General features: G+C 37.9%; 1 protein-coding gene across 2 annotated transcripts; it reads left to right on the top strand.

The window, feature by feature from the left end:
* Window positions 1–19: 19 nt before the first annotated feature.
* On the top strand, window positions 20–19,935 carry LOC116303475 (uncharacterized). Of its 2 annotated transcripts, XM_031713021.2 has the most exons (14): window positions 20–171; window positions 730–842; window positions 3,359–6,206; window positions 12,857–13,033; window positions 13,556–13,729; window positions 14,128–14,307; window positions 14,713–14,817; window positions 15,045–15,140; window positions 15,421–15,582; window positions 16,014–16,139; window positions 16,636–16,720; window positions 17,168–17,326; window positions 17,917–17,994; window positions 18,198–19,935. In XM_031713021.2, exons 3-14 carry the CDS (start codon window positions 3,396–3,398, stop codon window positions 18,434–18,436), a joined length of 4,392 nt encoding a protein of 1,463 aa, XP_031568881.1. In that variant the 5' UTR covers window positions 20–171; window positions 730–842; window positions 3,359–3,395; the 3' UTR covers window positions 18,437–19,935. The 2 variants fall into 2 exon arrangements, with proteins under 2 accessions (XP_031568881.1, XP_031568880.1); XM_031713020.2 differs by lacking the exon at window positions 20–171 and having other exon boundaries at window positions 550–842.
* Window positions 19,936–20,259: the final 324 nt, after the last annotated feature.

Below are 20,259 nucleotides of genomic sequence, written 5' to 3' on the forward strand. Positions count from 1 at the left end.
GGTACTCGAATATAAAAGTCTAACTAACTGGTTTGACCACACGGGTAGACCAAAAATAGGAATATCTGTCTCTTATGGTGAGCTGATCAACTCCGTTTGGATCGAAATCTTTGTGTCCTTTAAACTCGAGGCCTCGTCCAGCAAGATTCCAGGCTAGATCTTTTTTATTATGTAAGTAAAGTTGGCATTTTAAATATTTATGGCAGAAAATAATTTTCATAAATATGTCCAACGGGGATGGTGGCAATGTTCCAGAACTGAATTTTAACATTCCATGATTCAATATTACTGCTATTACTTTTTTCAAGCACACGTGCGAAGAATGGAAAAATAATAATGGGTTAAATGTTCAAAAACGAGCTCGACAGTTTCTTTGTATTTTGTGTTTAGACATTCTTTGTTCATATTAATTGTGACTATTCAAAATTTTTATAACGTTACGTCAAGTCCATTTTAAGTGTTAAGTGAATATTTTATGTTCAATGTCGCGCGACATGGTCTCTGTGTAACGTGTGCACGAATGCGTGACATTACAGTGCAGAGTGTTGGTCCTTGACAGTGAACGTACCGTTGTCCTGTCGCTAAAAACACTAAAAAAAGTCTAGACCAACAGCATCCTGAGGGTGTCTGCCCTGCTGAGTGACTTTTCAAAGTGCGAACATTTCATTCTTTGGTTTTGACAGCGATATTTGACAGCGATTAGAGATCTGTTGATTTATATAATTCCAGTGACCAGACCTTCACCGATCATTACACTCGGGATAAATTCCTTTGCCATGAATTGGACGGCGAAGAGTTGAAGAAGATGGCACTTTAGAGTGATAAAACTTCTAGATAAATCGGTAAGTAAGGAACTACTTCAAGACAAACCTCAGCTTTATTCCAAACTGGATTTGAATTCGAAAGTCGGTAAATATGATAATATTCATCCTCTAAATTTTCTAGATGAAATATTACGTGTTACAGTTGACAGAATTAGTGTTCTCACGGTGTAATTATGATACCAAACAAAGCAGTTTATTGCTTTACTACTTCCTTTTATCGAGGTTAAAATATTTCTAAAAAATAGAAACTTAATTCCTTCGCTTCTTGCATTTGATAAAGACAACCGCTTCTAAAAGCATTGACATGTTTTCTATCCGTAGGTAAATAAAAAGTCACTAAAGTTAGTAGACTCGGACGATAATATCGAATGTTTGTGTATAAGTGCCTCTCGTATAAGTTTTATGTACTCCTTTTTCGTATAAAGAAGATTATTTTTCATGCTGTACGATAAAGAATATAGAGAAAATAAACGAAGGAAACGCTGTACGTCTTAATTTAGGTTTACTTTCAACCTCGATTTCGAAAAAAAACTAACTCAACAAGGCCATCCTATCTAAATAGAATCTTCCTAAACTCAATAGACCTTGTGAACTTGGTCAAGCAATAAATTTGGCATTAGTACTTAAAAGTTCAACGCCATATAGTTTTTGTCAAACTTTCAAATTGCTCATGTTATATGTTATAAACTGTGAAGCTTTCTTTCCTAATGTAAGATTAAGTATAAAAAGATATAACTAGCTAAAAACTAGTATACACTCCTTTCTACCACTTCTTTCTCTTTTACTCCGACGAAGGACTAGCGTCCGAAACGTCAGTAAGTTTTTTCATCTTTTCACGGTGTATAATTTACCTTTTCATCATTACTGTAAGATTAAGTATAGTTGCTTTAACCTTAATTTTGCTAAACGAAATAGCACATGCTTGTGAATATTCAAATCAACTACTGTATTTTTGAGTCGCCATGCTGTTTTCGTAGGAATAAAATCCCTAAAATCAAGCTAAAGTAAATATAAAATGAGATATTGAGTTCGTTCTCGTTTACACTCTCTTAACTCTAATTAACTTTCTTTCTGTTATCTTTAACCTCCTCAACCCCTTTGAATTTTAAACAAAAGTTACTTGAAAACATATCGGGTTTCTAGAGTGAGAATATGTTGGCCGGAAGGATGTAAAGTTCCTACGAATATTGCAACACGATCCAGTTTATCAATATTGTTGTGTCAAGTTTTCCTTCATAGCAGCAGAACTATAAAAATATTTTGACTCAAAGTTGAAGTTTTTACAGGCACAAAGATAAGTACGCCGAGTATTGTGCTGGAGATCCTGGTTCTTGACACTTTCTAAGTATATTTTTGTTTTTCCTAAGTTTTTGTTAACTGAAGCAGTTGTGCTTTGGTGTAAAGAAAAAGCTTACATATCTTGAAGAAAACTACAAAGCAAGTTTATTGATTATGAACTGGTAAAAGGGCACAAGTTTGTTATAATTCATTTAGAGTTTGGAGAACTGAACTCTTTGGAGTACAAACTTGCGTTCATTAATTAAAGTAATGTTGATCCTTTTAGCGTTGTTGATCCAACATTGTTGTCTTATATCCAACTCGCTGATACAAGTTCTTGCGCTTAACTTTGTCTTGGCAGTGAATAACGAAAAGGTTTAGCCCGGCGCTTTCATGAGATTTAGTTAACTATCTTTTTCCATGCTTTCTTTCGTTCTCAGTATATTCAAAGATTTCGTAAGCACGTGAGGCGCTTTGCCTATTGGGATTCAGTTTTTCATAGCTGGTATTTTTCATAATTTCTTTTCTCTATTCTCTACATTGCGCACGGTTGCAGACAATCGATATTGCATACAATAAGCCATGCCACACGACGCAACTTTTGTTGCACCCAATCAGTGTTGCACGTACCGCGTGTTGTGTATTTTTGATATATAGGATTTGTTGCTATACTGAGACCGTGATTTTCAAATGGCTTCCTTTCGTGACTTCAAGATATTAGGTGAATACTTTACATATTGCTGTGCTCCACTGCTAGACTGGTTGGAACCAAGTAGTCGATTTATAATGACAGTCGGCTTAAAAATCGTTTAATATTGGACGACGAGGTTCGTCAGCTAGAGAGAGGTTACCCCGTTTCTAACGTTTCATCTCTTCTCTTCTCTTCTCTTCTCTTCTCTTCTCTTCTCTTCTCTTCTCTCTCTTCTCTCTCTTCTCTTCTCGTCTATTCTCTTCTCTTCCATTATTCTTCTCGTCTATTCTCTTACCTTTCTCTTCCTTTCATTTCTTATTTCTTTTTCGACTCTTTTTTTCCTTCCCTCGATTCCAGTTAAAATATTGCGCGAATCAATCCACGATTTTGTCTCATTATAGCGAACAACCTTATCAATGAAAGGTCAAAATGGCGGGTCTTTTTTTGATAATAAAATTATCCTTGACCTTAAAATCAAACCCTGATGAGAACTGAGCCCACACATGTAGAAAAAAACGATTTTTTTTCGAAAGTTTCTTATAATTTTTTTTGTTATTTAATTTAGGGCTGGTGTGAAGTCGTTCGCCAACCTTGAAGACGTAATGAAACTATCAAAGTATGAGCCAACAAGCTCTAACATGCCTTTAGATAGTGAAGTCAATGACTCTAATGACGCTTCCATACCAAGATGGAAAAACCGCCTTCAACGCTTCAAAAACTCTCTACGTGCTTCTCTGAGACCAAAAAAGCGAAAAACAAGCAAAGACTTGATACAAGACGTAGAAGATGGACAAAAAGAAAGTCGTAAGTCAAGTGGAAAGGACAGAAAGAATTGGACGTCGCTTCCATCTGTTTCTACTCGTGATGCAAAGGACAACAAAGTAATGTTTTGGCGGGAAAATGGCGTTGAACAAAAACACACACGGCTGTCAAAAAAGAACAAAAAACAAGGCAGCGATAAGCCTAAGTCAACAAGCAAATTGCACTCTATGCATAAAAAAACACTCTCTGATAGCCAGGACTTGAACGAGCGTAACCACGACGAATGGAGAAAGTATTATTCTCACAACAACATTTCGGAGCTCCAAACGCGTCTTCCTCAAGAGGAAAAGAACCACAATGTAAGCTATGATGTCATTAAAGAGCTAAGCTCTACCGAAAGTTCACCTAATTTGAAGCGTAGGTGGCGAAAGAAAAACAACCAAACGTCTCTTTCAAGACCTAAAAGCTTAAATATACTTACAAGTTTGTTTAAACGCTCAAGTACTTCCAAGAACGAACTGAAAACAAACCGTGGGAATTTGACGAAAACTGAGACTCTTCATTCTACGAAAGCCAAGTCTTCAACAAGTGTTCCCACTGAATGTGACTTCGAGAGAAAATGTGATCCAACGCTTAGCAGCTCATCTTCGATTGAATCCCTCGATGATGATGATTTCTACCCAATTGAAGGAACGCGTAATATCAAAAGGCATAATTCCCTGAAACGCTCCAGAGCGTCTTTGATTTTTCCTCGAAACTCCATTTGCTGTCAGGATCGCGGAAACCTTAGAGAAAAAGCTAGAACTTTCTGTGGAGTGCAAGATTTTTTGGCTTTGGAGAGCTCGCCAAATATTACAGAGGGCTCGGATTTTGATTCTCAGACTGCAATTTCGGAAAGACGCAGAGAATCTTGTCTGGTAAAAGAGAAAAAGAGGTCTGTGTCACTTGTTGTTCCTTTGTCATCGTCAACGGTTGATTTCGTCCATTATCACTTGACTGATAATCGTGCATCCTTGAAGGACTTTAAGTCATTCATCAAAACTGATAGCTCCCATTTACGGTATCAAAGAGCATCAATTAATAATATTCGCTCCATTTCAAAACGAATGAGCATGTCCGCTCAAAGCTTCGCCAATATTCCTTCACTTGGAGTAACCTACGTCAACAACGATGGAGTAGAAAACACCCTTGTGATTCTAAGTGGAAACGCGAGCCAAAGCTGTTACAACTTGTTCAAAGAGAACGAACGTATTCACTTTCCATTGAAGGTTAATTACTGTCAGGGGACAGCAGAGGAGAAGGTTACTATGGGAAACCAACAGGGGAGTAGGTTGGAGCGTTCATCGTCCTTCGGTGACTTTTTAGAGCAAGGAGGTACACTGAAAGCTACGAGCTCAACACCGGATTTATATCGTGCGGCCTTTTCTGGTTACACTCTTACGAGAGCAGAAGAAGTTAGTAAGAAGAATATGAGTCATATGATGAAGGGATGGTCACTTAAAAGACACACTCTGACTATAAATCCCAAGAATCACGATCCGCCGAACAAAGGTAAGAAGCACAGAAAGCTTTTCGGTCTAGGATCTCATCATCAAAGCAAGGACAAGAAAGGTTGGACGAATGAATCGAATATAAGTGAAGCAAAGTGTAAAAGTTTAAGTAGAAGTGTGGATTGTTTATCAGAGAAACCACTGCCAATTCGGCGAGACTATAAAGGATTATTTCGTCCGCCAACAAGCTCCAAAACTGCAACTAAAATGGAACAGAGAGCTAAGAATTGTTCGATCAATTGTGAATCAGATTACGAGGATGCAAGTCAGGTCTCCAAAGACTCAGGCCACGACTCTACAACCAGTAGACCCTTACCAATGCCCCGTGGGTCGCAACTAAAGGCTCTCGACTCGGAAGATTTTTCTGCGCCTGCAAGTTTTGAAAACGGTAGTGTGTTTTTGAGAAATTATAGACGGTATAGTATGGGGGTAGATGGTTCGAATCCTCAAGACAGCCCCCTTATCCCACGTATGTCGACGCTGGAAAGAGAGCGATCAAAGAGTGCATTGACGTACCCAAACGACCCTCAATTCCCACCAGCTGTTCGACCAAGAATTCAAAGTTTAGAGGAACTTTCACCTGTTGAAGCCGAGGTTATCTTGCGGAAGAAGAAATCGTTTGCGAGTCGGAAAACGAGAGCGAAACATAGTTTATCAATGCCTACAGAGGAGCTGTTAGCGTCCGTGGACTTGAGCGACGACGTAAAAAGATATTCATTCGGAGAAGAAATGAGTAACTTCAGTGATGCTGCACCAGTGCCTTTAACAGCATACAAATCATTTAGCACCGAGTTTCTGACAAGTCAGGAGTCATTAGACACTATAAACTCGTCGAGTGAGATGGGTAGTACCACTTCTATTACGTCAGAAAAACTTCTTTCCCCACCTATCTTCCTATCTCCCTTCAAAGCATCCCTAGAAGACATATCCAAATCTCCCACGATTGAAGAAGAACCGTCTTCGGGTCTTCTTGAACCTGATGCGGAAAAAAAGAAAACAAGTCTATCGAGGAACCCGAGGCTTGGTCGTTCTACGGGAGATCTTTCTTTCGAGCTCTCGAGTACCCTTAGGAGGCAGCGTGATGAAGAATCCATGTTTGAGGTAAAAAATAATTCTGTACTTTTTATAAATATCTGAGGGTATTTAGTAGAAATATATAATTTGTTTAAAATTAAGTCTTGGAGACAATATCTATGACAACTCAAGCGAGTAAAGGAGCGAATTAGTATTTCAGTTGAATTACAAAAACGAGACTGAATTTTTCGCCTGCTGCTTTGAATGAGAGAACGGAGTTGTTTTTCTCTACAAGTATCAATATAACTTCGATTTACCGGAAAAGAGGGAATGTTAACTACACGACAAATAGTAGGGCCAATAATTGATGATAATGATTTCTAATAGCCGTGTAAAAGGATTTATTCATCAATCATAGCCAAAGTGCGAATCCTTTTCGATCGATTTAGTACCTTGTTGCCCTCGCGTACTGTTTATACTTGATAATGCTAAACTGTTTAAGTACTTGTTAGCAATAACTTACTCTCTTCGCAAGGTGCAAATGTTCCCACGATATCGTGTAACTAAACTGTCACTATGTCAAGACATTGCCATCGCAATAACAAAGAGACGTTTTAGGAATGAATGAGGTTTGCGATCCTTCACTCCCAAAGCTTTTAAGAAGTGTTTATTTTAAGAAGTGGCCATACTGTACGTAAATAACTTTTAGTTGTTGGGAATTTGTACTTTTGGTCAGTTAGACGGAGTGACCTTAATGCGATTGGAGCCTAAACGCTACTGAAAATGCCTGAAAAAATTCACTAGAAAGTTCGTTAGGACCTTAGGAGATGTGTTACTCTAGCAGGCCCTATATATGTTATAAAAATGCAAGAGCTTATCGAATATCGACCGCTTAGGACTGGTCACACAATACCCTATCCGCGTTACCAAGAAGTGAGATTGCGTGACCAACAAAGAGTTCGTCCCATCAATCTAACTGGTATTGTTGGGTTACATTAAATAGTCTTAAATCAGTCTTAGTCGATAAAACAAATGACGTAAACTGACAATACTTTGATACAACAAGAACAAAAACCAACAACAGGGGCTTAAAAAAGTAATTAACTCGATGTCGTGGACGTGTGCTAGACGCGTTTTCATGCGTGTCTTCTTTTTAGTCTAATTAAAAAGAGTTAACTACGCCTGCTTTGTTGGAAAATTACGAAATCGCTTTTGGTCCCCTTCGAAGATAAAAATGTTTGTAAACACTTTAAAGGCTTTTTTTTTTCGGTACTAAAAATGGTATAAACTTAATTTTGGTCGGAACTTGAACCCAAGTCATCTTCGTTTTACTTTTACATGAGCCTTTATTACGTCATTCAAAAGTTGATAAGGGGGAGAGAAATTTCCAAGAACTTTACGTCAACTTCGCATATTTTTGCACAATTCTTACTTACTTTTTAAATACGCGTCCGACCATCTCCCGCCAAATTTCTAGACATGCGCAGTAACATTTTTCAAACCTTTAAATATTATCGATATTCTGAAACAATTTTAGGTTGATCTAAGTCAGGCTACGGCTAATTTTTATATCGAATTGGAAATTCAGAGAGTTTTGTGGACGGTGGAAAATTAAAAAAGCGGGAAAAAACTCTCAAATTAAGGGAGAGACTTTACGAACTCTAGTCACATGTAATGCTTAGTTCAGGAATCAAACCCAATTTAGGCCCAGGAGAAAAACCATCGAGAGACCTAACAAACTCTACTCACATGTGATACTGAGTCCAGAAATCAAACCCAATTTAGACCCAGGAGCAAAAACCTCGAATCAAGGGAGAGACTTTACAAACTCTAGTCACCTGTGTAAGATCTACAATTGAACCCGAAACCCTAGAGGCGAGCACACTACAGCTACATAGTGTCTGTCGATTAGAAATTAATGCTCGTTCCATTGGCCGCTAATGCGGAGATTTTTGTTACGAATGAGCAATATATTGAAACGGGTATTTTTAACTACATTGGCATCATAAAGTCGGTATTGTTAGCAACTACTCCTAAGTTACTGATAGGAGTAGCAGAGTAGTAGGTGAGCATGAAAAAATCAAAAATACAGGCAATCAATGCCGCTGTATAGTTGACGGGGTATTAAATCCCCAGCCTCCTTACCCCTCCCCCCTCCAATAGCGCCAGCCCTCCTCTCCACAGCTTCGTTGAGCACAGATTTTGCAGAGCTTGGAAATTTGATTAATCTTCACTCAACTTTTTCACCTTCTCTTAGTCAACATTACGTTCATAAGATGTTTTCTACTTCAATTAAGAAAAGAAAAAACCTTGAATCATGAAAACTGTTGAAAAAGCAGGGAAATGGGTAAGCATGGAAGATTTAAAAGCAGAAAACAAAAGAATGGGAAGCACGGGTGGCGTAGCGGTGAGAGCGCTCGATCGCCTCTCATCAATGCGACCCGAGTTCGAATCCCGAATCCCGCGGATTCGCTGTTGCATGTGAGTAGAGTTTTTAGTTGGTTCTCTGCTGTTCTTCGAGGGTTTTTCTCCGTGTTCTCCGGTTTTCCTCCCTTCACAAATCAATTCCTAAATTCCAATTCGATCATGGAACGAGGGCCACAGGTTTGGTACCCTCGTAAAACAAAAGAACGGCACGTGTAAAGAAAGAAAAAAAGACAGAAAAATTAAAGAGAAAGAGAGTAGCATGGAAAAGAGGAGGTGTTAATGAAGAGGAGGTAATTCAAAAATAACAAAGCAAAATGTACGAAAATCACAAACAAAAGAGTACAAAAATGCCACCTTAAACTCCTTGTTATTCTTGTTAAAACCACACAGTATTAGGTAAAAACAGTTTCTTGTCAACCCGCTTACGAAGTATTTCAAACCACGAACTGTGTACTTTATTTTTTTCTTAAAAAATGGCTGGTAATCCTTTAATCTACAACTTATATCATATTGACTAATTATTAGACGTGAAAAACTCTAGGGAATTCAACATTTAGATTAATATTAATCTTTTTGAGCCCTTTGTCAGTGTTGTTATAAAATTTATCGTACACGCTCAACCATTGAACATGTTAAAATATTGGGAATATTCGTTTAGTTTTCGGCAAACATTCGGAACGTAGTCGGTGAAAACTTTAAACTCAACAAAGATTTTATTTAATTTTTGGAATTTTTAATATTGTTTTCAGTACTTAAATGTATTGTGCGGTTCGCTAATCCACTTATGTGTAATTTTTATGGTTTTAATATTTCACTAAATCCATTGTTCCTTATACAAGCACGATAAACATGCCAACCAAAAAAAACGAGATTTTATGACCGTCCTCTTATGTAACTTCTGGAGAAATTTATTCTAAATCATCTGACAATTTCGCTGTGGACGTATCAATATTATGTTTTGTAGTGCTTTTCGCTTAAGTGAGTTCGAAAGGAAATGAATTAAATCAGTACTGTTCCTGTAATTAACTTTGTTTTCATTGTTTGGTGCTGGTAGGCTTTACGTAGCATATTAACACCTTCGAACTTAGACCTCGCTAAGCTAATGCTTATCAAGCTTGTTCCTTGTTGTTGGAATCGTAAAAGACAGCTTAACAAAAGGTCAGAACACTGTTTTGACTCATAAAGGCACTCGTGACTTGGTGATAAACTTCTTCAAACAAATGACTGAAACTGCTCGGCATGGACCAGCAGTTTCACGACGCCCACAGCTCCAAAAAACAGAGGTAGAACTATTATTATTATCATTTTTCCCAGAGAGCTTATGTATAGCTGCAAACTGAAGTGCTTAAATTTGTCTTGCAAATCAAAACTATACATACAGTGTGTTCGCTAACAAGTCACTAGCACTCTAAAATAGCAGTGTTTGTGGTTCATTTATGCTAATGGTTAATAGTTTAATATTGTTTACTGTAATTGTTTTATAGGATTTCAATTTGTAAAACCCTCTCAGATAAACGAATCTTAGTGATTTCGTGGGTGGAAATTTTTTAATCGCTTTTTATCTTCGCATTTTGCGCATTTTGGTGAGAGGTTAACACGAGGAGCCTAAGGAAAATTGTCGAGATGTCCGAGTGGTGTTGTTAGATCGAGTAATGGAGAACAAAAATTTCAAAACTTCATGAATGATTTTACAAATTTTAAGTTGATACTTTTGATAAACTATTTAATAGCTTTCTCAGTGTAACCTAGAAATTTGTGAAGTCGAATTTTTTGTAGCTTGTTAATTATTTAGAAACACGGTCTTGTATCTCAATTGTTTGCTTTCTAAACTCTTTTGTCGGTGATAGAATCTTAGAGACAAAAGCATTGGAAAAGATTCTGAAGAGTTTTTGTGGATTTTTCTCTTAGCAATCGATATTATACCGGCGTAAATTTACTTTAATCTTGAGTGAGGACATCAAGGGCTCGTGTTGTCAAGGCTTCCAAAGGAACACTTTAAAGGCTTTAACTCGTAACCAAAAAAATATCTTTATGTGTGGAGCCATTATCCACAAGTGAGAAGCTATCTTTTAAGATATCTTTCTAAGGTTGCTACATTTATCAGTGAATTATACAAAAAACCTTCAAATGAAAGAGCATTGAAATGTTCTTATCACCAATAGAGAAATTCGTTTACCAGTGAGTTATTTATCATCACATCAATGATACCATAATCAGAGCTAAAGTCGTTGACAGCTCATGCTTTGCGTCTTGGGTCTGATTTAAATTTGTATAGAATTTTAAATCGAAAAAGCCACAATTTTTTATAGCCATTTTAAAAAAAGATTAGAGAAGAAAAGAGTTAAAAGCTATTAAAGGAGAGTAATAGAGCGAAATATCGTGCGATGAGGGACGTACGTACTAATGCTTAAACTGTGAGGTTTCCATAGTGAAATAATGTAGCTTTTTGTAACACATTAGCACCCCACAGGGCTAAAAGAAGTCATTTGTCTAGCTGCCCTCCCAGTCATCGTAAGTGTAACAATGTATTTCAACACCTATTGAAACCTGTCTCCAATAGAACAAGCCGCTAGCGTCCACCAAAATCGAAAACGTCCAAGAATTGTGGAATAATTTTACCCTTTGACATAAAATGATTGCATACTGGATCTTCATTTAGATATGTTTGGTGGTTAGGAGATTATAAGAGTGAAAACAGTCCTATACGGATTCGTTTGTGTGGGGTAAGTTTGAGATTGTGTTTCATCAACAAGACAAGACAAAGTACAAAGTTTATCTGCATTGAATTTGGTTATTTCAAAGTAAGAAAGAGCTTTTACGAGAAGCATGATATGTTGTGCAGTAAAATTCTGATTGACATAATCATTGTGTATATGATCTAGTTCGTGCAAAACAACTCGACTTTATACCGACAAACCAAAGAAAAATCTCAAGATTTTCATTTATTAATTTTGAATACTTTCCAAAACAGTCCTAAACATATTGAAAATAAAACCTCGCATGTGTCGCGTCTTAGTTTATTCTAGTACTCTATGTTTTTGCTATTAAGATCCGTTAATTTTTCATATATAGAATTCTAGAGGTTTTTTTTGCACTGATTTATCATCGTGCTCGTAGTTTACTTCGTGTTTTCTCATGGAGATTTCATCATCGCTGTCAGTGTATTTAGACCTTTTTATCAAGGTTTTTTATCTCTCCAGACGTCGATATTGCCTCCTGAAAACAAGTATCATATTTCCTTTGATATCAAAATTCCGATCATGTGATTTCCTTCCAAACAGGCGACTAAAACTATAGCCATATCGCTTGTCCAGGCGCTGGATTAGTCAATGGTTCTTAAGTTTTTAGTTCAGTATATAATTTAATTTTTCATATATAGAATTCTAGAGGTTTTTTTTGCACTGATTTATCATCGTGCTCGTAGTTTACTTCGTGTTTTCTCATAATAATAATAATAATAATAACTTTATTTAAGTCTCTATCTTCTAGCCGGGCACAAGTACCCTACTAATTGGGGAGACTAATCATGGAGATTTCATCATCGCTGTCAGTGTATTTAGACCTTTTTATCAAGGTTTTTTATCTCTCCAGACGTCGATATTGCCTCCTGAAAACAAGTATCATATTTCCTTTGATATCAAAATTCCGATCATGTGATTTCCTTCCAAACAGGCGACTAAAACTATAGCCATATCGCTTGTCCAGGCGCTGGATTAGTCAATGGTTCTTAAGTTTTTAGTTCAGTATATAATTTCCCTATCAAAATGTAAAATATAAATCAGTAGTTTTTAGGTTGGGTGGTCATAAGCATAATTCTAGAATCAATCAGTCATGCAGAATATAAGAGGGTTTGAAGAGGGTGGATGAGAATAAACGTAGGAAAATTGATTTTTTAAAACAGCCAAGGTTAACTTTTTTCTAAGTAATTTTTTTGTTTTCTTTCTTTCTTTCTTTTTTACTTTTTTTTTTTCCTTTCTTTTTCTCCATCCATCTTTCTTTTTTTTCTCCCTTTCTTCCTTTTCTTTCTCCCTTTCTTTCTTCTTTCCTTTTTTAATTTCATTTCGTTTTTGTCGGGCGACGTTACGGGATGTTTCGCGCAAGTTCATTTTAATTTATCACAAGCCAAAAAAACCTGCCAATTTAAACACGCCATATTGCACTTTGCTCTCGTCACGATGCGATAGGCGTTACAAACACGTGACCGCATAAAAATAGACCTTAGTTCGTGAAGACCCCAAAAGACGTAGATCAATAGCTTAAAAACAGTGTCTCGGAGTTAAGAATACTAAAACACTATAACCTCTTCCTAGGAGATGGATGTACCTGAAGCGTTCGCGGAGGCGTTGTGGGATCACGTGACCATGGACCCAGAGGAGCTCAGTTTCAAGGCTGGTGACATCATCACTGTTATTAGCATGACCAACGTTGATTGGTGGTTTGGCCAGGTCGGGGAGATGGTTGGTTGGTTCCCTGCACCGTTTGTCCGGGTAAGAGTTTGTATACCGCTCATGTTATGCACTTGTGTGACACTCTCGCGTGACTCTTGCGTGACACTTGCTTGACACTGATGTTATTCTTTGCAGTGATTGGTTGTCATCCCTTGTTGCGCAAAACAAACTTGCAAAAATATCTTAGGTTAAAATCTTCGTGTTTTTGGCAGTCGGCCTGGGATTCGACAGCAACCACTCTTATTTTGACGCGCTGTTACGGTTTCTCGCGCAACTTGTTTTGCGGGGGGAAAATTGTGCAAATTGCAGGACATTTTTGTGCGTTGACACACGCCAGAGCAACTTGTATTTTTCGGCGACTTTTCATTGCATGAAAAATATAACTGCTTTCTGAATCTCGAGTAACAATTTTTGCCGTGAGACAAGTTGAAACCAGTTGATTTATGCATCGTTTAAACACAGCATTTTTTAATGATACGAGTTGCACGAGAAATCTCCCATTATGCCGTGTTTCCCATTTCCATATTTTCTTTCATTAAATGAATTGCTGTTTTCGTTCAGGTTCGTGTATCTCAAGAGCTCGATGAGATAGAACACCAACAGGCTCAACCAGTACGAACCAGAAAGTTTACTAACGAAGGACTGCTGACCAAAGAGGTCGTGCGCGCACGTGTGGTCAATGAACTGCTGGAAACCGAGAAGGCATACGTGAAAAATATTAAAGATGTTGTAGAGGTACGTATTTAGCAAATTTCGTTTGAAAACCTCACCGTACGGACGTGACCGTGACCGTGACGGGGCCGTTTTCTAGCATTCTGATTGGATGAGTAGTGATATCGCGCAATGTGATTGGTTCAGAGAATGTTTTGAATCCTCCAAATCGATCCTATATAACAATAAAGTAAAAGACACAAAATAAGTAAATGAATTCTAAAATTTAAAATAAGATCCATAGTATTTTCACATTTTACTACATTTTAATTTCATGGATATTTTGTTATCCTCATAACCCTCGCACACTGGAACAGATGTTGGACTTCCTGTGGCATGTTGGCTTAACCTACTCAACACAATTGTCAACAAAGCTTGGATATGTAAATACAATGGAGGTAATTATTTTGTTGATCTTTCAGGGTTATTTAAAACAAGCACAGAAGCGAGACGACATGTTTTCAGAGGAAGAGTTGTACACGCTCTTTTCCAACATAGAGGAAATTTACGCTTTCCACAAGAAACTGCTGGCTCAGATGAAGAACTGTTACGTGAAAGACGATCCGTGTGCCAGTCAAATAGGCGCCGTGTTCTTAGCAAATGTAAGTCAGGGATCAGTTGGGATCAGTCAAGTTTACACTGTTTCACCCTGGTGTTTGTCTTGTCTAGTCTAGTCTATCACCATAGGAAGCCCAATCAGAGTATAATGTAATCTGAGTATACCATACGAGGTTCCCTCTTCAATATACCAAACCGCGCTCGAGCCAGAACCCTATCATTGTTACTGCGCATGCTCGACAAAATGACATGGCATTCGGTCGAGCATGCGCAGTAATTCGACCTTATGAACAAAGGAACCCCAAGTTGAAAGATTTCATTTCGCTTCGTTTTGCATATTTTAAACGAGTTGTAAAACTTATAACTTAATCATGTTTTTCTTGGTTTTGGTCTTCCTGTGGTCTTGTAAAAAACAGTTACTGAAAGTTTAACTTCTATTGGATCTACAGAAACAAGGTTTTAGTATATATTCCGAATACTGTAACAACCATCCTCAAGCCATCGCCGAGTTTAAAACGTTAAACGAGAGCAACAAGTACAAACACTTCTTTGAGGTAAGATTAACCAATCAAATCGCGTGATCTTAAAATGAATCTAATTGGTCGGCAGTAAGTGATGTCATTTAATAGCGGATCCGGGTGAGGTTCACTTAGTGTCATTGCCCATCCCCCCACCCACCCCCCCCCCCCCCCCCCTCGTTTCTATCTGGGAATGTCTTAATAAAGAAAACTGAAAAGTTGTACATTTTCTCACCTCCTTACGTTTTTTCCTTCTTCTTCAGGCTTGTCGTTTATTACAAGGGATGATAAACATCTCTTTGGATGGGTTCTTGTTAACACCAGTGCAGAAGATATGCAAGTATCCGTTACAGCTTGCAGTAAGTACCAATACAAGTTATCATAAGCTCTCGGCAGAGGACGAAAGGAAAATATAATTGAGAACTTTCGTGCCAGTGTAGGCTGGCAAGCCTGTGACTCTCGTTCCATGATCGAATTGGAATTCGAATGAAAGGTGGTAACAACTCTACTCGCATACGATGGCGAGAAAGAATCCACTAATAGAACATTTTACAGTCTGTAAGACTTTTGTCTGTTGTTGATATTGTGCCTATTCATTTTTTACCGTTAGTGACTAGAATGTCTTTTTTAATCCTGCAGGAGTTACTGAAACACACTCATCCTTCTCACCCGGATTTCGAACCCGTTAGTCAGGCATTAAAAACCATGAAGGACGTGGCGGGGTTGATAAATGAAAGAAAAAGAAAAGTAGAAAGTATCAACAAGATAGCCAGGTGGCAAGGCACGATAGAAGGATGGGAGGTGGGTAATGTCTTTAATGTTTCAGTCTCGTAAAGTGATGCAATGTTTGATAGATATAGCGCAGTCTAGCTCCGAGTGGTAGATTGGCACCTAATCTGGCGCCAATGTGGTTCTGTCGAAAGCAATTATAGAGTTATTTAGTTGTTAATCGTATTGATGACGATGACGATGATGATGACGATGATGACGGTGAAGATGATGATCATGTTGATTATAGTGATGATGATGATGAATGTTGAAGACTGCTATGATTTTAATGCTGGTGATGTGACGATAATCGCATGATGACGAGTGATGATGATGCTGATGTTAATGATGATGATAATGATGACGATGACTGATGAAGGTGATGATAAAAACAGTGATGAACAACTGAACCACTATTTAATTTTTCCCATTAATTTTTTTATTTTGTTGGTTTTTTTCTCCAGGGAGATAATGTCCTGGAACGAAGTTCGGAGCTCTTTTGTTCAGGAGAAGTGTACAAAGTATCAAATGGAACGACTCAAGAACGCATCTGCTTTCTCTTCGATCACCAACTGATTTACTGCAAAAAGGTGCGTTTTCTAAATGACTTTCAGGAGTGAAATCGTCCACGAAGGAATCGCTAACATCCAGTGGCTAATTTACTAACTAACAAACCTGTGACCCTCATTCCAAAATTAATTTTAAATTTAAAAGTAAATTTAGAGAACCCGGAAATAATCCTGGAAGCACAGGCGAGGAATTTTAAGCGTGGAGTATTCTACTCACACATGAAGGAGAACCCGGAGATGGAACTCAAGAACACAGCGCGTTGAGAGGTCGCGCAATAGCAGCACGCACCACCTGTGCTTCCCTTGTGAACGTTGTACACTGTGACCTTTGATTGGATTCATCGCCTAGCCAATCAAAATTCATGGAAAGTGTGTGCCATCCAATTACAGCGCTTCGGGTTGGAAGCCATATTAGTGTTACGAGAACACAATTTCCAGCTTTAATGAATGAAATCTGCATTTCACGCAGAAACATTCTCATGTTTTGCGACTGATTGAGTGATTTTCATTTTTGCAGGATATTCTCAGGAAAAACGCTCTCACATACAAGGGCAGAATAGACATGGACTTGGCTATTGTTGAATGGCTGGAGGACGGTCAAGGTGAGTTTAATAGATAGGTACATGTCCTTAAAGCTGTTGTACTGGTTCTCGTTCTTGTTAAATTCTTATCTACACTAGAACAGATTTCTTCTGCCCGCGTGACCGTGTAACGGCACGACACACAGAGACACTTTCACGTTGGATGATATTCTTAGAACAAATCACTATGGACCCAATCAGAATAATACTACTCAGATACCTCTCCGTCACGGTAACCGTACTGTGGTTTTTTTTGTAGTCGTATGATTTTTTTTAATACGATTTTCTCTATTTATTTATTTTTTCTTTCTCTTTAAAAGTTTTTCTCTAAATACAGTATGCACTTCATTTGCCTCGATTTTCGCTGTGTTTTCTTTCCTCCTAGGCCTCTTTATTATTTCTCTCCGCCCTCTCTCATCCACACTCTCTTCCTACATCATTTCATAAAATGGATTTTCCATGTTTCAGAGACCCACAAGAACGAACCATTAAATAACGCATGGAAAATCTACAACAGCACTGACTACAAATGGTACGTTGTCTACACTAAAAAACCCGAGCAGAAAGAAAAGTGGAAACTAGCTTTCGAAAAAGAAAGGACAAAAGTGAATGAAAAAGTGGAATCAGGTGAGCCTTTCAAGAGCAATACCGCTGTCCATGGACTTTATGATTGCAGGCGCAATCGTAGACACTGCATCAGAATATTAACACTTAAACAATACAAAAAGATTGAAATTCTATGGAATTTTTGCTGCATGAAACATACATATTCGACACAAAAACAAGGGTATTCCTGCGGCTTTTATCACCTTTTGGCATGCGCAAACATTTTTGAGAGAATATTAGATAATCGACCTCCTCTGCTCGGCGTAATGCTGTCCCACTTCAGACCACGTGTCATTCCCTTGAGAATAATATTCTTTGTTTGAGTTGTATCCATATTCATGTGTCTTCTCATGTGCAACCGAGCGCCAACCTTAAACAAAGAAATGATACTCTAGGGAATGACACGTGGTCTGAAATGGGGAAACATTACGTCAGAGCCGAGGAGGTCTATTGTTCGCTTTTTATATCACAATGGAATAGCTTATCCTCGTTACCAGACCCTACTCAAATGTTATCAAAAGGCAGAGTAGGACTGGGAATGAAGTAGGAGTAGAAAAGAGTAGGTCTGGAAGAAAGGCGTTAATTTGCTCAACATCTTTTCGTACTTTTAGGTCTAGAAATTTCACAGAGCACAAGACGAGCCGTCATGAGATCCGCAAGTTCGTCTATCAAAGGCAAAAAATCCGCTGGTAAGCATTCTAAAGTCACTCAGTGCTAATGACGCAGGCAGAAGTGATTTGCATTCGCAATGAATCCCAAAAGCCGCATGGATGGCCACCATGTTTGTAGTCTACGTACAACCCAACTGTAGTTGATACAACAGGAAAATAAGTAAAAAGTTTCAGTAAGAAAACCGCACATTTTTTAAAGTGTTTGTTTTTCATTTCTCTAGCAGAGAGAAGAGAAAAGTACCTGCGCTCAGTGTCACAAACAGATGCTCTTAAATCTCCTCCCTCACCAACACTAAGACTTCCTCCCCCCGTCTCCAGTGAAGACTTCATCAAAGAAGACGGTGACACCAAAGAATCCGTTGTAGGATTCTTACAAAGAACGTCTGCTCTGAGAAGAAGCTTCGGTTTACGAGGAAGCAAGAGAAGCCATAAAGACAAACGAACAAGCTCAGTTTTCTAGGAATTTTATTTCAAATTAACTGAATTCGGATTGCTAACACTAAACAGCCTAGTTTTCCCTCCAGACACAGTGCGAACGAGATTTCAGAATGCTGTGGACGCGCGGAGAATGAGGACGAGTTAAACAATCACCGCCCCATTCTCCGCGCATCAAAAATAGCCTAAATGAGTCTGGAGGGAAAAGAAGTATGCTATATTTGTAGATAAGTTTGTAAATATATTACAATTTAGTTCCAAGGGGTCGTTAGGTCATTTATGAGCGTGGACCTGAGGAATCTGGAACCGAGTGGTGACAAAGAATTGAAGTTTGCAACTTTTGGTCTTCAATTTTGGTTTTGTTGGTCGTATATAAAAACATTCTCAAATTGGCTGGCCAATGATGTAGAGTGGAATAAGTCTCACTATTGAATAGTCACCGGCATTTGGAAAGACTTGGCGCGCATGTGCGAAAAGTCAGTGCGAAATTGTGGGAAATGAGTTCTTGACTCCAGACCCCTGTCACTTTCTCACTGCGCAGGCTCTTCGAGAATGCGCACTCAGAATGATAGGACTCTGAATCTGAGTCTATTTTTATGCGATTTTAGGAAATCTCTGAGTTACTTAACTGCCGTTTTGAATCAAATTTGATGTACTTAAATGTAGCTCTTTATTCCATAGTGAGACTTATTCGGCTCCAACTAATTATTTAGGTTTAATTTCATAAAAGAAAAATAATAAATGTACAAATACCAATCCTAATCCAAGAGAAAGATATTAAGATTCTTTTGCGCATTTCAGCATCCTTTCTCGTTTATCTGAAATGTACCATACTCTTGATTCGATAATATTATTTGTTAATACTAGATAACTTAATTTATTTATGAGTAGAAAATCTGGGTTAAGATTGATGTCCATCGATCGTTTTAAACCTGATTTTCTACTCATTACGAACACTGATCGCACAAGTAGCGTTAGTTATTAATTTATTTGTTTGAGACTGAATTTTTTATTATATATTTGAAAGGATTTGTTTTTCACTCAAAATTGTTGTTAGTTTACAACTCAAGAAGCATATTATGCTCAGCACAGCAGAAGTCTACGAAGAATCTGCTTAGCTCGCTTAGCTTTGGATTTTCTAGCTTTTTTGGTATCATTACCGACATGAGTGTGACGTCATAGCCGCCATGTTGGATGAATTTTATTCTGGTAATTTTGTTCTCTTACAAATGCTTACATCCCATTCAAGACAGGAAGTCTACGAAAGAAACCTTAGCCTTGAATGTGTTAGCCTTGTGCGGTGATATTGCTGAGAGTGGCGGCCATATCCTATAAGTATACGCCCAAACCAAAATGGCTGCCCTACCAATCTGATAAATATCTATTTCATTCATGGTATCTCATTTTTGTTCTGTATAGTTTATAAACGTTTTTTTCTTTACATCCATGACAAATGAATTTATATTCAAATACAATGTGTTAACAATCAAAATAGAAAATAAAAAGCCATTATTTTGTTGAAAAGGTTCTATCGTTTTCAGTTTCGTTGTGGTTAAAAAATTCTCAACTACAACGATTTTTAATCGATTCAAAGTATCCTACGTTCGTAGAGAAACTTTAATCCATTCCCCTCAAATTAATAGATTCCAATTTGATCTTTCCGGCCTCGGCCATAGAATACAATTGAATCAATGACTTGAAGAAAAAATACTGTTTGGATCCGGTAGTATTCGACCTCATGTTCCCCAAGAAAAGAAACTATGATTTATTATTGCAGATGTATAAAGACCGTTATATACGAACCAGATATCTGCAGAAGCTCAGGCGTCGTATGGACTTCAGAACTGT

The sequence above is a fragment of the Actinia tenebrosa genome, unplaced genomic scaffold, assembly GCF_029948245.1.
Source record: "Actinia tenebrosa isolate PJP-AT-01 unplaced genomic scaffold, QUT_ActTen_1.0 PGA_scaffold0__85_contigs__length_37466705, whole genome shotgun sequence".
NCBI lineage: Eukaryota > Metazoa > Cnidaria > Anthozoa > Actiniaria > Actiniidae > Actinia > Actinia tenebrosa.